This window comes from Empidonax traillii, unplaced genomic scaffold (assembly GCF_003031625.1).
Source record: "Empidonax traillii isolate 1590-97213 ecotype Southwest subspecies unplaced genomic scaffold, ASM303162v1 scaffold1499:size99741, whole genome shotgun sequence".
Classification (NCBI taxonomy): Eukaryota; Metazoa; Chordata; class Aves; order Passeriformes; family Tyrannidae; genus Empidonax; species Empidonax traillii.
The window spans coordinates 52,398-68,573 of NW_020956692.1; the positions used below are offsets into that span (position 1 = coordinate 52,398).

Genomic DNA, 16,176 nt, shown 5'->3' on the forward strand with positions numbered 1-16,176 from the left:
GACCCTGCATTCCACGGGGGTGCTTTGGAAAGGTTGGAATTTTCGGAGCAGAGCTTACTGGTCCTTTTATAGGATTTTGGGATAAATATGGATATATTTTCATCCCAGTTTTCCTCCCTGTTTATAGCTGGGAACTCTGAGGCACTGGGAGCTGAATTCCCAGCAATTCCTGGTTCGGGATGACCCCCTCCCGAAATGACCCCCTTAAACTTGCTCGCCTCATTTCCTTGTCCTGTAAAAACCCCCTTTGGGATTTCTTGTCCCGTAGAAACCTCTGCAGCTCTGGGATGAGGAAGGCTGGGCTCTGGAGGGGACGTGGCTTTTTCTGCTCCTTTCTTCCCCCGGCCTTGGAAAATGCTCTTGGTGCGCTTGGAGTTCTCTCGGAGTGCAAGGAGAGAGTAGCTGGATTTAGGGATTCATCCCGAGCCTCCTGGCCTTCCCCACACAGGGATAAACCTGGCCCAGCTTTAGCAGGTCCGGCTTTATGGGGAGGCCGAGGTGCAGGGAGAATTCCTGAGCCCAGCATTCCCTGACCATTCCCAAAATTCCCTTCATTTGCAGGGAATATTCACTATAAACCAGTGCTCACCTGGCCCTTAAAATCCCATTTTTTTGCCAGGAATGTTCACAAGAAATCCTTATTTATTGTGATGTGGCCCAAAGCATTCCCAAAATTCCCTTTTTTCCTGATATCCACAATGAATCAATATTTATTGCGAAATGATCCAAAGCATTCCCTAAATTCCTTTTATTTCCAGAGAACATTCACAATAAATTGAATATTTATTTGGAAACACTCCAAAACATTCCCTAATTTCCCTTATTTCCAGATATTCACAATAAACTAATATTTATTGTGAAAAGGTCAAAAAAAAAAAATTCCTTAAAATTCCTTTATTTCCAGAGAATGTTCTCAATAAACTGATATTCATTTGGAAACACTCCAAAACATTTCCTAAATTGCTTTTATTTTCAGATATTCACAATAAATTAATGTTTACTGTGAAATGATCCAAAATATTCCCTAAATTCCCATATTTTCAGATATTCACAGTAAATTAATGTTTATTGTGAAATGACCCAAAATATTCCCTAAATTCCCATATTTTCTGATATTCACAATAAATCAGTATTTATTGTGATATGCGCCAAAGCATTCCGTAAAATCCCATTTGTTTTCTGAGAATCCTCGCAATAAGCCCACGTTCTTTCGGAAACACTCCGAGACATTCCCAAAAATCCTCTTCTTTTCAAAGAATGTTCCCATTTTTCCTTTTCCCCTGGAGTTCTGGCACCTCTGTCTCTATTATTCCCTATTATTTTGTATTATGTGAGAGATTCCCAAGGTTTTTCTGCTGCTGCAGGTGTTGTTTATCACCGGAGCAGCCTCGTGGCAGGTGGAGATTATCCATGAAATTGGAGAGAGGAGCGAAAACGATGGGACTGGAGATTTTGGGACCTGTCCAGGAGGCAGGTGCGGAAGTGATTTTCCCAATCCCTCGGCTCCTGTTTGTGCGTGGGATGAGAGGACACGGGATGAGGGGACACGGGATGAGGACAAGGCATGAGAGGAAAGGGCCTCAGGCAGTGCCAGGGCACGTCCAGCTCGGGCAGCAGCAGGAATTTTTGCAGGGAAAGGGCTCCGCTCCGCTCGGGCTGCCCGGCCGCTGCTGGGGGTGTGTGGCGGCCGCGGCTCCCCCCTCCCGCCGGGAAGGGGCTGTGGCAGCCCGCGGCCCTCGGGGGGCAGCGGGGCAGCCCCGAGCGCGGCTCCCGGCGCCAACAAGGAGCCCTTTGTTCCCGGCGCCGGCCGCTCGTGGGATCGGGCAGCTCCCGGCGGAGCGCGGCGCGGAGCGGAGCGGAGGCACCCTCGGCATTGGGCTCCTCGGGGCCATTTGCATGTCAATGGCGCTCCGGCTGCTCCCTCCGACGCGCTCGCCGGAATGCCGATGAGGGCGAACGCGGGCCCCGCCGCACGGCCGGGAATTCGGGAAGTGCGGGAAGAGCCGCCGACGGCTTTGGGGGCGTCGGAGGGGCGGCTCTTGGGGGGGGACACGAGGCACCGCTCCCAGCGCGCTGCGCCCAGACCTTGGGTGTGCCGGGCACTTTGGCCCGGGCTGGCATGGGCTGGCATGTGCACGGGCAGTTTATCCCGGGCTTGGATGCACCCGGACAGTTCCGTCGGCCTCGGATCTTCCCGGGAAGTTCCCCCGCGGTCGGATGTGCCCGGGCAGTTTATCCCGGGTTTAGATGTGCGCGGGAAGTTCCCCCGGGGCTGGGATGCACTCGGGCACTTTCCCACGGGCTTGGATGCGCCCGGGAAGTTTTCCCGGAATCTGGAGCGAAGCAAATACTCAGAATCCTCGCCCAAATCCGTATTTTCCAAATCCATTTTGAAATCCCTGGTTTCATGGGGTTTATCCCGTTGTTTCCCGGGAATAAAGTGGGTGGATGGAGTGAGGTCCTCGCTGCTGCCGTGCCAGAGCCTTAATTGGTTTGGGGATTCTGGAGCGCTTTGTATCCAGTCAGTTCCCAAATATTAGTGATATTCCAGCTGTTTCCCTGGTTTGATCGTTCCTCTTGTCCAGCCCACTGGGGGTTTAATATTTTACATATATTTTATATATATAACACATATATTTTACGTATATTTTATACATAATATATACTTTATTTAACATGTATGTTATACATATTTTGTATCTACTGTATATGTGTTTTATATTTATATTACACATATTTAGTATGTTTTTATATGGTATATATTTCATATAGTATATATTTGATATATAATGTATATTTTACATATAAAATACATACTTTATATATCCTACATATATTTTATCTATTTCTATATGCATTCTAGACATATATATTTTACTGTATATTTTTATAAATTGTCATACATTTTCTATATTTAATTTAAATAATATATATAACATATATCTTTTATCTATTGCACATTTAAAATATTTTTATATGTTTTCCATATTTATATTAATTTGTTTATGTTTCCTTTAAATCTTGGATCTTTTCTATGGATTTAGATATATTCTATTTTTAGAGCTATTTTACTTCTATTTTATCTATTCTTATTTATCTACTAGGCATATCTTAGATACATTTTAGATGCATTTTAGCTATATTTTAGATATTTTATGTATGTTTTAGAGATTTTTATATATATTATAAGCCTTGATAGATTTGATTCCCAGGTTTTTCCCAGGACAACGCAGCTGCTTCATCCACACAGAAGCAGCAGAATTCCATGATTTTAATTTTATTATCATTATTGTTAAATCCCTGTACTTCCCTCCCTCCAAAATCCATGCCAGCAGAGCTCCCGAAGTTTTCCAAGCAGTGGCTGAAGAGTCCCTGAAATTCCCCGAAGCCCCGAATTCCTCCCATTTCCCAGGCGTTCGGTGCAGGCGAAATTCCGGTGGTGTCCCCTTTAAAGATCCGCCCGTTCCCACGTCTCGCTCCGCTCCCGAAGCTTTCCTCCCCGGGTTATTTTTAGGGATGAGCAGCTAATGATGAGGGAGGTCGCATGGATGGATCCTGCAAATCCCTGTTTCCTTGAATCCCTTGCAGCAAAGTCTCCTGGGAGGGGACATGGACATTGGCACCCCCGGAGCGCTGTCCCCGTCCAAGCCCGGCTCCCAGTACTACCAGTATCCCAGCAATAATCCGCGCCGGAGGCCTCTCCACAGCTCCTCCATGGGTGAGTGACCCCTGCACCTCTGGCCTGCCGCCGCTTCCCGAGGAATCCCGCTTTACCGAGCGGCACTTGGGAAGGGACACAATAAGTGCTGCCGGAGCGACGCTCCCGGGCGTTATTGCAGCCTCGTCGAGCCTTCAAAATTCCCTATTTTCCCCGAGCCGGAGGCAAAACCTACAGCTTGTAACACCCACATCCCAAGTATTAAGAATTTCCTGCCTTTTCCCCGTGGAATTGTTTATTCCTTATTATTTCTTGTTCTTTATTTCTTGTTCCTTATAATTATTGTTCCTCGCCGCAGCGGGAAAGGGACAAGCCAGTAAAATCCTGGGGTAGAAACCAATGGAATTCCTAAAAAATCCTGCTGGGAACATCTTGGGGGAGAAATCACTGAGGTCCCTAAAAATATTCCTGCTTTATAAAGCATCTTTTCCTCCCCTTTTTTTTCCAGAAGTTCAGACAAAGAAAGTTCGGAAAGTTCCTCCGGGTTTGCCATCCTCAGTAAGTACCGCGCGCTCCGGAGGCTTTGTTTGGGAACAGGGGGATGGAAGGAGCCTGTTCCCGAGGGATGAGGCTCAAGGGAAGGTCAGGAACGCCCGGAGCCTTGGCCCAGAAGGCTTGGAGTCGGGAGTGTGTTCCCCGGGAATGTGGTGCTCTGGGAATGCGGTACCTGCTCCGGGCACGTGCCCTTTGTGAGGCTGATTGATGGATCGACGGCGGGAAGAATTAATGAGGAATTCCCTGGGAATCATCCCCAGGACGCAGGAGAAGTCTCCTGGCGTTCCAGAGGGATGCAGGATGGCAGCCCCGGCATTCCAGAGCTCCGGGAGCTGCTGGGGGGGGCCAGGTGCCAAGCGCTTCCTTCCAGGTGTTCCAGAGGCTCATTAATGCCCCTTATCCTGGTTTTCCCCCCGAATTCTCAGGAATATCCCGGAGCCCCTCGATTTATTGACAATCACTGGCATGTTTTGTAGTGTTTTCCTGGAATTTCCCTATTTTCCAGCCAGAAATCGCCAGGTTTCTCCGCAAAATCCTTTGTTCCACGCTGTGAAAAATTTTTCAATTCATTCCAATTTTTTGGATTCTTTTGTGAAATCTTCATGTAATTTTTCCCCAGAAAGCCATTCCCATGTGCTTTCATTTCAAATCCATGAAAATCCGTGGAAGAACGAAGTTTTGTGAGAAATGACCCGACATTTCAGTCCCAAAATTATGGCTAAAATTGCATTTGATTGAAATTTTGGGATTTTTTCATTCCAATTTTTTTCATTATCTTTAAAATATATTCATATTTATTTGTATCTCATTTGCAAACCAATAGCAAAGAAACCCCCCAGGAGGAAAAAGCATCCCTTTCCTACCTGAGAAATCCCGTTCTTTGGGCTCTGAATCTGATTATTAGTGGCAATTAATCCTTGGGAATATGCAATAAATTAATATTAGAATCAATACAAATGAATCTCCCATGGATTTGAGGATTTTACCTGCAATCCCTGGAAACTGGCAGTTGGCAAATATATTTATATCTACAAAATATATCTAATTATAAAGCTCTAAATTTAAAGTTGCTAAAGTACTTTCATTAGTGATCACTTTATAATCAATAAAATTCAAATTGAAAGTGGGAAATACATGGAAACATCCACATTTATTCCCATGGATTAATCAAATCTTTATAAAATTGATCAAATACAAACATTAGAAGTGGTTAAAATACAATATTATAGAAATATTCGAAAGCGAACCCCAATTAATTGATAATATTCATTATTTTGAATTAAAAATCAAGTCCCAAAAGTGCTTTTGGAATTTACTTCCCTCGATGCTTTTGGGGCCTCGATTTTCTTGGACGCTTGAAATGCTTGGAATTATGTCATGAGGAAACCTGCCATCCAATCTATTCCTGAATATTGGAATCCCTCAAAACTCCGTTTTCTGGGAATAAATGGATCAAAAGGTAGGTCCTGGAAGGGGAATAAAAGTGTGGAATGATGGAAATAGGGGTTTTTCGAAGGGAAAATGGGGAGATTTGGGGCACTTGGGGTTCAGATATCCCGGAATCACTTCTTTAATTTGGGATTTAATTAGGGTGGATACATGGATCGACATCCTTAGTGGATGGGGTGGGAATGTTCTGGGATTTCTCTTAAAATGTGGCTTTTCCCATGGGATTTGTGCCAGGAACACGGAGCAGCGTCGGTGAATAACCCTCAGTTATCGGGGGTTAAATCAGCAGCAGGTGGAAATTCCAGGGATACATGGGAATAAATGTACTGGAGCAGCTCCTCCTTTATTTGGGAAGCAGCGGCGAGTTTGGAAAACAAAATCCAGGAAACAATGGGAACAATCAGTTGGCAAATAAGGACTTGCAGATGAACTTGGGTGTAGACTCTTGGGGGGATTTCAGGGAGCGATCCCAGGCTGGGATGAGCCGGAATCCAGGTGTGGGTTCCCAACACTTGGTCAGAATGTAGCTGTGTCCCTCAAAACCCGCCCGCTTTTCCAGTGCCGTGGGATGTTCTCGGTTGCTGCCGGAATCTGAGGGGCTCTGAGGTGGGAGGGGGGTGGGATTGGCTTCATCAGCATGTTGCCAGGGTTGGATCTTTCCAGGTGGAGCTTCTCCCACCTCGGAGAGGTTTTCCGTGGTCCTTCTCTGTGGACACTTTTCCTTTACAATTCCAAGGCCTCCTGCTCCCAGAGCTCCGTAGGCAGAGGGATGGAAGTGGTGGATCCCACTGTCCAGCATATCCCACATCCTGCTCTGCCCACGGAGAAGGGATCCATGGAGAAGGAGCTACTCCAGCTTACCCCCCCGGGAGTAAATCCTGAGAAAGTGATGGCGCCGTTCTGGTATCCCAGCTTTCCATCCGCTGGATCCTCAGAATTCTGGGAGCAGCACCGAGGGTGATGTTTGGAGAGCTGCTTTCCTGAGATCCCAGGGAGGTGATCTGTGGTTGGAGTGGGTGATCCTGGAGGTCTTCTCCAGTATAAACTCTTCCATGGTTCTGTCCTTGTTACCCCCCGAGGAGCTGGAGTGTCCTGAGAGTCCCCAGTGCCGGGATCCTCAGGTGTGAGAATTCCTCAGGTGTGGAGGCTCCTCACATGGAACCGTCTCCTTGGGAGCGGCCTCTGGGTGAGGGACCTTTCCCTAAAATCCAGCCTGGGTGAGGGATCCCGGGCGGGGTGTCTTTGAGGATCAGTGGGGTGGGTGAGGCCTCCTCGGCACGGAGTGGCCTTCCTGGGCACAGATCCAAGGAAAGGAGGGAAAATGGGAGTGGAAACTTGGAAACACTTCCGTGTCGGTGTTTTAAAACAGATTAAAAGGCACAAACATTCCCATGAAAATGATTTTACAGATTTTAAGGCATTGCACAGGATATCCCCAGCGTGGAAAAATGACTGGAATGGGATGTGGGTGCTCCAATATTTGTATTTTCCTGGGAAATCGACCCATTTGGGGATGTTGAAGTATTTTGCACTCCTAAAAAAATCTCTTAAAAATCCAAGAGTGAATCTTCCCGGTTGGGATTAGTGGAATCTGGCTTAGCTGGGACAGAGACTCCCTCTTCAGCAAACTGTGGGAAGTGCACAAGGATTCAGGAAGGAGTTGCCTCAAAAATTCCAGATTCTTTCAGAATTCCTGCAAAATGAGACTCGGGCTCCAGGGCAGTATTTTTAAGGAAGGTCCTTGAAATTTGGAGCCAGGAATTCTGTTTGTTCTTTGGGATGAGAGTCCAAAAAATACTTCGGATATAAATTAGTATTAATTAAATATAATAAATAAATATTCAAATCCATAGGAATTCCATATCCAGCTTCCAGCACTTCGTTTCTCTGATGAAATAATTTATAATTTGATTTTCCTTTGGGAATTCAGCTGAGTTTCCCGAGCGGAAACCCCAGGACTTAACTGAACATAGAAACACTTCAGTCCTCTCTTGGATCTGGCTCTTCCCACATGGATTTGGGAAAGGAAGGATTCTGGGGGTGGGAATGGCTTCATTTCAGCCCCTTCTTAGATTCCTTGAGGTTTTTCTGCCATTCCAGAAGGGATTGGACATGGGATGGGAGTGGAGAGCAGGATGCTAAGGAGGGAGTTCTCCCTGGAAGGGAGAATTGCATCCAGTATCCCATCCAAAGCAGTGGGAAGCCATTCCCTGTGTCCTGTCCCTCCATCCCTTGTCCCCAGTCCCTCTGCAGCTCTCCTGGAGCCCCTTTAGGCATGGGAAGGGGCTCCGAGGCCTCCCTGGGAGCAGGACCAGGATTAGGATTAGGACCAGGAGCAGGGACTGGGAACCAGGCCAGAAGCAGGAGCAGGAGCAGGAGCCGAAGCAGGCCTGGGATCCGCAGCAGGAGGGACATTCCCCATTCCCGGCCATCCTCTGGGTTCCCCGAGCCCTGCGAGCCCCAGCCCCCGGCACTGTCCGCGTGCCAGCGCAGCCCCGGCTCCCGTGGTGCGCCGCAGCCCCTCGTGCGGCACTCCTGGTTCATTTGGGATTCTGCAGAGGGTGTTTTTTGAGGAAAGGCGCGTTTCCCTCGCTGACCCCGGAGCATCTGTTCCGATTATTTTTTTCCCCGAGCCTCCTTTGGCATTGGGGAAGTGTTAATGTCTCTCGGATCTGTTGAACGCTATTTAGGGATATTTATGATCACCTCTTGCTTTCCAGGGGGAAAGTGTGCCGGGATTTTTCCTTCCCAGGCAGCCGGGGAGAGCTTGGGATGAGGGAACAGCTTGCCGGGAACATGTGCTTCCCGTGACAGTAAAAAGAACAAATCCCATCCAATCGGGGGAATCGGTGCACAAAGCTGGAGCTTTAGGCATGGCCTAACCTGGAATTGCTTCCCAAATTCCACGTAAAACTCGATGTTGGGGATCTGTCAGTGTTTTCCAAGTGGTTTTGCTGCTTCCAGCCTCTGCTTTTGCCTTTTAAATTGGGGAAATCGGAGCGTTGGATCCTCCTTCCTGATCCTAAAAGCAATGAGGAATCGGAAGGAAGGGCTTGGGAAAGTGAATGGATTCAGAGGGAGGAATTGTGAGATCCTGAAATGGTTTGAGTTGGAATTACGGAGTCGTGGAATGGTTTTGGTTGGAATCACAGAGTCCTGGAATGGGTTGGGTTGGAATTGTAGAGTCCTGGAGTAGTTTTGCTTGGAATCACTGTCCTGGAATGGTCTGGATGGGAAGGGATTTTAAGGATCATCTCATTTTGCCATGGACAGGGACATCTTCCGCTATCCCAGGTTGCTCCAACCTGGCCTTGGAAAATTCTAGGGATGGAGTAGCCACAGCTTCTCCAGGCTTGGGAACACTTCCTACCTTTGTGCTGCTTCCAAGACCTTGGAAAATTCAGGAGGATAAGACTGGGGTGGTGCTTTCATGGGATCGTGGAATGGCTTGGATGGGAAGGGACCTTCCGAGGCCATCTGGTTCCAGGATGCCATGGGATGTGCGATCCCAGAGTGGGGTAAAGCTGCTCCTGAGGGTTCATGTGCTAGCCCTGAGGGTCCCTTTGGCTCCCATTCCCATGGGATGGCCTTGTGCTTGGGAATGACCCTCCTGGGCCCCCCAGCTGTGTCCCAGCATCCCAAGAGCTTGGATAAGGATCCCTGGGAGCTGCCAGGGCTGTCCCAGCACCCCAGATCAGCCTCAGAGCCACAGATAGAGCTGGGAATAACTGAGTTATCCATGGAAACATAACTGACAGGGAATTCTGTGCCCTCAAACCTAAGCCTTAACGGATATCTCCAATATATCCCGAATTTTTGCTCCTTATTTCCCTACTGGGGGTTGGAAACTCCTCCAGCTCATCCTCCAGGATACCCCCTAAATCCCTGCTTCCCTTTGCATCCTTGTTTGCCTTGGAAAAAGCAGCTGGGAAAGAATGAAAGGCCCTTTCCGGCGCCTTCCCCCAATTAGTTCCCTCACCCTCCGATTTCCTGACCTTTCCAGAAGATTCCTGGAACATTCAGCCTCCTCAAGTGACAACAGGGAAGGGGGGGTTATCCCTGTGCAGCAAAGTGATTCTGGGAGGATGGAGAAGGGAGAGATTTGCCCCAAAACTGCTGAAAAATGAGCAAAATCCTGGGATTATTTTTGCCGGCTCTGGAATGCAGTTGCTGGGATAATTGGCGCCCATCTCCCAAGACTTCCCGACATTCCCGGTTCACCTCCCCGCCGCCCGTCTAATCCCCCTTTTCTCCCCGGCCACCATCCGAGCGGAGATGTGGGATTGCCGTGCAACAGGTCCCCCCGAAGATTCCCAGGAATCCGCAGGTTCCCCCCCCACCCCAAACTTCCCCCTTTTGTTTTCTTTTTCCTTTTTTTTCCCTGGCTTTGTGGGGAAAAAAAAAAAAAAAACAACAACCCCCAACCCCCAAATTTGGAGCCTCACCATAAGGGCTGCTTTGCATTTTTAATTTAGTAACTAACATATGCATACATTTGCATATTAATGAGTTGCAGATGAAATCATGCATACATAATTGCCTCCGCACCGTGGGGAACGCTCCTCGCCGCCCCCGCCCGCCTCCCAAACATTCCCAATCCCGACCCCTTGGAAGGGGATCACACCCAGCCGCCCTCCGCTCCCAGCCCCAATCCTGAAGAACACCCCTCCCGGCACGGGAAAGGGGCGGTGGGGGCCCCATTTTGCCTGGATTTTGCCCCCGCGCTGAGCAATTGAGGATCCGTAATCATTAATGCATCTGCTAATTATGCAGCATATGTCGGTTAACCCCTGCCCAGCCACTCCCTTCCCGACAAAACTCCGGCACTGCGGCCGCATCCCGGGATTTTGCCCCCTGCGCTGCGCCCCCTCGCTTTGGCCTTCCCCCCGCACAGGGAGAGGCAGCAATTCCGGGATCTGGGCGTTCCTTGGCTGGTGGGTTGTTGGAGGAGCAGCGGAGTTCCTGCTGAATTCCTCGCCTCCGGCCAAGGCCATATCCCAAATATTCCCAAATATTCCCAAGCATGCCCAAGTTATCCCGAGAACCAGGGAGGGAAGGCGGCTTGATCCGCTCGTCCCTGCCCGCAGCCACCCTCAGGCTCCAAGGCCCCTGGGAATTGTCTGTGCTTCCAGCCTGGAAGCAGCACCTGGACACGACTTCCAGCTTCCAGATGCACAATCAAAACCTGGATTTGGGCTCCTGGCAAAAAAGCGGGATTTGGGTTGCTGGGAGCCGAGCTCCCAGCATTCCCAGAGTTTTTGGAAGCAGGTTTGGCTTTGCCTCTGGGTTTATCCGTTGCTCGGAGGGCCTGAAATCCCTGTTTTTCTGTGGGATGTGGGTTTTTATGGAATTAGACTTTTTGGAGCTGAGGCTTGAGGAAAAAATAAACCCTGGAAGAAGAGGGAATATTGAGGCTCCTGTAAATCCCAGGAGTTGCTACACTGGACTAATCAGTGATTCATCAGTTGATTCCCTTCTTCACCTGATCCATGAAGCAGTTTTCAAGGAAAAGCAGTTTCAGAGGAATTCTTGGCTCATGCAGGCTGATCCAGGGAGACCTTGGAGCAAATTCCAGGGCCTAAAGGGGCTCCTAAAGGAGAGCTGGAGAGGGCCTGGGGACAAAGGATGGAGGCACAGGACACAGGGAATGGCTTTCTACTGGTTTAGATAGAATACTGGGCAGGAATTCCTGGCTGGGAGGGTAAAGGTTGTGGATTCCCCATCCCTGGAAGTGCCCGAGGCCAGGTTGGAATAACCTGGGATAGTGGAAGGTGTCCCTGCCCGTGGGAGTGAGATGATCCTTAAAATCTTTGCCATCCCAACCCTTGTGGGATTCCAGTCCAGGCAGAATTCCTGGGTGGTGCCTCCTTGGGTTGGAGCAATGTGGAGAAGCTCCAATACCCAGAGTTATCTGCCCTCCCATCCACAAAAAACCAGGGAATTTCACCTTGGCTTTATTGCCCTGGGGGTTTCTCCCACAGCATTCCCATTCCCAGCTCTTAGCTGGGTTGGGAACAAACCTTTCCCAAAGTCTGCCTGGAAAATCTTACTGGAAAAGATACGGGATCCTTTTTGCCTTGTCCTCCTCCTCCTCCTCCTCCTTCCTTCCCAGTATCCTTCCCCAGGATGCTCAAGATTTGGGGGATGGGACCCCAGGATATTAATCATGAATCCCTGTTTATTTTAGGGATATTTATATCTGGATATATTTATTTATTTACTTATTGTAAGGCTCCCTCCCTGATGTTATATTGGGATTTGCAGATATTGGGATTTGATCGTGGGTTTGGGGATTTTTGGGAGGATTTTAATGGATACATTGTTTTTTTAGGGATATTTATGGCAATACTTTTGGGAATATTTATTTGTTATCCCTGTTTTTAGGGATATTTTAGGGATTTGGGAGGATATGGACTTTTGAGGGTTATTTATTCCATATTATCCTTCCTTTACAGACATTGATTTTTTTAGGGATGCTTCAGGGATGGGTTTGAGAAATTGCCTTTTAGGGTTGTATCTGTGTTTGGGGGGAATATTTTCGGGCTTTTTTAGGATATTGACTTTCAAGGCTTGTTTATTCCATGTTATCCTTCATTATAGAGACATTTAGTTTATATCCATGTTTTCAGGGATTCTTAGGGACATTTTTCACATATTGACATCTCGGCCTATTTATTCCATATTTCATTTGATTTTATGGACATTTTTTTTCTGGGGATATTTTTAGGGGTGTTTTTAGGGATACTTTGGGCTGTTTTATGGATCCTTGGGAATGTTTGGAGGGATACTTGGGGCTGGCTTTGATATATTGACTTTTGGGACTGTTTGTTTCCTCTTCTCTCTCATTTCCCAGATATTTATTCCATATTCATATTTTTAGGGAAATTTTAGGGCTCCTTTAGGGGTGGATTTAGGGAGGGTTTGGGGGCTAATTTAGGGATATTTTAGGGCTGTTTATTTCAGATTTGGTTTTATAGACATTTAATTTATAGCTGGAGTTTTAGGGACACTTTAGGGCTGTTTTTAGGGATACTCTGGGCTGCTTTTAGGGATACTTTAGGGATTTCTAGGGATATCCAGGGCTGTTTTTAGGGACATTTTAGGGATACTTTAAGGATTTTTAGGGATATCTGGTGCAGTTTTTAGAGATACTCAGGGCTGCTTTTAGGGGTACTCTGGGCTGCTTTTAGGGATACTCTGGGCTGCTTTTAGGGACACTTGAGGGCTGTTTTTAGGGATACTGCAGGGATTTCTAGGGGTGCTGTAGGGCTGTTTTTGGGGATACTCAGGGCTGCTTTTAGGGACACTTGAGAGCTGTTTTTAGGGATACTGCAGGGATTTCCAGGGGTGCTGCAGGGCCGTTTTGAGGGGTGCTCGGGGCTGTTTCTCAGGACCCGTTGGGGCCGGTTTGGGGCTGTGGCCGGAGCTGGTGCAGCCCCCCCAGCCTGGCCCAGCCCGGCCCGGCCCGGCCTGCCATCGGCGGCGGTTGCCGGCTCTGGGGCTGTTTGTGGGGCCGCGGCAGCTGCGCACAAAGCTGGGAGCGCGCCAGCAGCGCGGCCACATGGCCAGCCGGACACCGCCTGCCCCGCCCGCCGCCCCGCGCCGCTCCGAAACACAAACACGAGTGGGAACAGCCGGGGAAGGGGGGGGGAAAGGAAAAAGAGGGAGGAAAGGGGAAATGGGGGGGAATGGGGGGAAGAGAGAGGGAAAAAAGAGGGGGAAGAGGTCAAATATAGAAAGAAAGGGGGAAAAGGGGTAAAGAGAAAAGGAAGAGGACGGAAAAGAGGGGGAAAGGAGGAGGGAAGAGGAAAAATAGGAAAAGGGGGAAAAGAGATGAAAAAGGGCAAAAAAGGAGAGCAAAAGTTGGGGAGAAAGAGGAGAAAAAAGGGGGAAAGGAGAAAATGGGGAAAAAGGAAGAAAAAAAGAAGAGGGAAAAGGAGGAAAAAAGAGAAAAGGGGGAAAGGAGGAAAAACTTGGGAAAAGGAGGGAAAAAGGGGAAGAGGAAAAAGGCAAAATAGGGAAAAAAGAGGAAAAAGAAAAAAGAAGGGAAAAAAGATAAAGTAGGGAAAAGTCAGAAAAAATATGGAAATAGAGAAAAAAGGAGGAAGGGGAGAAAACAGGATAAAAAAATAGGGAAAAATATGAAAAAAAGAGGGGGGAAAGGGATAAAATAGAGAAAAATAAGAAAAATAGGAAAAAGGTGGAAAAAGAGGGGAAAAGGAATAAAATGGAAAAAAAGATGGGGAAAAGGTATAAAATAGGCAAAAAATAGGGGAAAAAGAGGGGGAAAAGGATAAAATAGAGAAAGATAGGGAAAGAAGAGGGGGGAAGGAGTAAAATGGGGGGAAAGGGATAAAATTGGGGGGAAATAGGAGAAAAGAGGGAAAGAAAGGATAAAATAGGAAAAAACAGGAAAAGAGAAAAAAGAGGGGAAAAGGGGATATAACAGGGAAAAGAAAAAATAAAGGGGAAAAGGAGTAAAATAGGGGGCAAACCAGGAAACAACGGGGGAAAGGGAATAAAATAGATCAAATGGGGAAAAGGGCTAAAAGAGGGAAAAAAGGGATGAAGTAGAGGAAACATGCGGCGAGACGGGGAAAGGGGAAGGTGGGAGCGGCGGGCGCATCGCGGGCAGGGCCGGGAAGGGGCGGGGAGGCTCCGCGGCCGCGTTCCCGGGCCGGCCCATTCCCGGCGCCAGCGCCATTCCCGGCCCGCGGGGGCGGAGGGAGGGGCGGGGGCGGCCCCGGCGGGGCCGGGCCGGGCTGAGGCGAGCCGGGCGAAGGCGAGCCTGGCGGAGCCGAGCCCGGCGGAGCGGGCGCGATGTACTGCGCGTACCCCGTGGGCGGCGCGGGCGGCGGCTCCCTGCTCTACTGCTGCAGCGGCAAGGCGGTAAGCACACACTGCGGCGTGCTCCTTCGCAAAAGTTTGCCGAGGGAAGGGAAAACGCGGCACTCCGGCCGCTAAAAGAAGGGAAATCGAGGCTTTTTGCAGTCGTCCCCCCTCCTTCCCCGCTCGTTTCGCGGCACGGGGGTGGGGGGAAAGCAGGAAAAGCGGCTGCTTGGAGTTGGCGCAGCCCGGAAGGTCCGCACTCGCCATCTGGAGGGGCTTGGGGGGCTTTTCCCGCTGGAAAAGTGGTGGGGAATATTTGGGAAGGCTCGGGGAAGGCGGCTGGAAGCATCCGAGCGCGGTGGGGAGCGGCAGGGAAGAGCGGAGGGAGCAGCTCCCAACTTTGTGGCGTCGCTCAGCCCAGTCCGGAGCGGAGTCGGACTGGGAGGGAACTGGGATGGAGGGAAGCGGGATCCATGGCCGGCTCAGTCGGGAAGCGGCGGCGTGTGGGATGGGGCCGCTGGGAAAGGCTGCCGGGCAGGAACAGCTGTGGGAAGAGCCGGGCTGCGTGATTTCCCTCATTTCTGTAATTTCCGTGGATTTCTTGGCCGCCTCGGGGGCCTTTTGTTTGGGATATTTTGGGAAGAACGCGTGGCAGGAATGCAGGATGCGGCGAAACTCCGGGAATGGGCACAAGAAAAGCGGGCAAAACTTAAAATTGAGGAATCTCACATTTCTCAGTTTTCCCCGAGGCTATTATTTACCCTGTTTTTCTTTGATTTTCAAGGAGTTATTCCCATTCCAGAGCCTGACATTCCCATGCATGGAATTACACGGGAGCTTTCCAAAAGTTCCCAAGGCTGCTGTTTATCAGGAGTAGGGAATAAAATCCGGGGGCAGCAGCCACAGGGGACGATTCCCAGCACTCGGAGCAACTTTGTGTGTCCTTGGATTTTCGTCTGGGCGAGGGGAAAGAAGGAAATAGAGGTTGGAGTTGGTGTGTTTTGGGATTTTTCCCTGGATTTATTTGCGTCTTTTTTCTCGGTTGTTTTTGTTGGTGTGGGGTTTTTTTGTTTGTTTGGTTGGTTGGGTTTTTTTTGGAAGTAACTAAAGGTGGAAGGAAGCAAAATTCCCAGATTGGCAGGGGAGCATTCCCTGCTCCGGGAAGGCCGGGAATGCCGACCCCCGTGACATCCCAGGCCTTGGCCCCCCACTCTTTGTGTTTTCCAGAAGGTGGGAATCATCAGCTCCCAGCGGGCTCCAGTCGGGATGCTGTGGAAGAGACGGCTCGGCATTCCCGGCCATTCCCGGCTCCGGGAAAGCACAAAGAGGGAAGCGCCGCGGGGGGATCGATCGTGGCTCCCTCCCCCTCTCCTCGAGAAGGGGTTGGAGCATCCCGGTGTGTGGATATTTGGGAATTGCGGCCTGGCGTTGTTCTGGCACAGCCCGGGCATTGTGCGGCTCTTGACGCCGTGCCAGCGGCGCGCCGGGATGCCGGGAATGAGGATCCCAAATCCCGGCGCTGCGCTGCCTCCACACGGACACTCCCGAATCTCTGCTTTTTATCCTGGTTTCCCCTTCCCCGAAAAGTCAACTTGTTTAAATCCAGCTGGAATTTAAACCCGGCGGGTTTTCCCGAGAATAAACAAAAGACAGGGAAGGGGGAAAAAAACCCCCATAACACTCCA

General features: G+C 49.4%; 1 protein-coding gene across 9 annotated transcripts in view; it reads left to right on the forward strand.

Annotated features, from left to right (window-relative positions):
- The window catches only part of TCF4 (transcription factor 4), a 72,370-nt gene that overhangs the window by 28,764 nt on the left and 27,430 nt on the right, over window positions 1–16,176 (forward strand). For 7 of the 9 annotated variants that reach the window (XM_027907609.1, XM_027907614.1, XM_027907611.1 and 4 more), the window contains exons 4-5: window positions 3,589–3,718; window positions 4,167–4,216. In XM_027907609.1, the coding sequence (XP_027763410.1) occupies window positions 3,589–3,718; window positions 4,167–4,216 (180 nt within the window). Of the gene's footprint in view, window positions 1–3,588; window positions 3,719–4,166; window positions 4,217–14,454; window positions 14,552–16,176 lie in introns of those variants that run through there. The other 2 variants (XM_027907612.1, XM_027907618.1) reach the window with 2 other exon arrangements.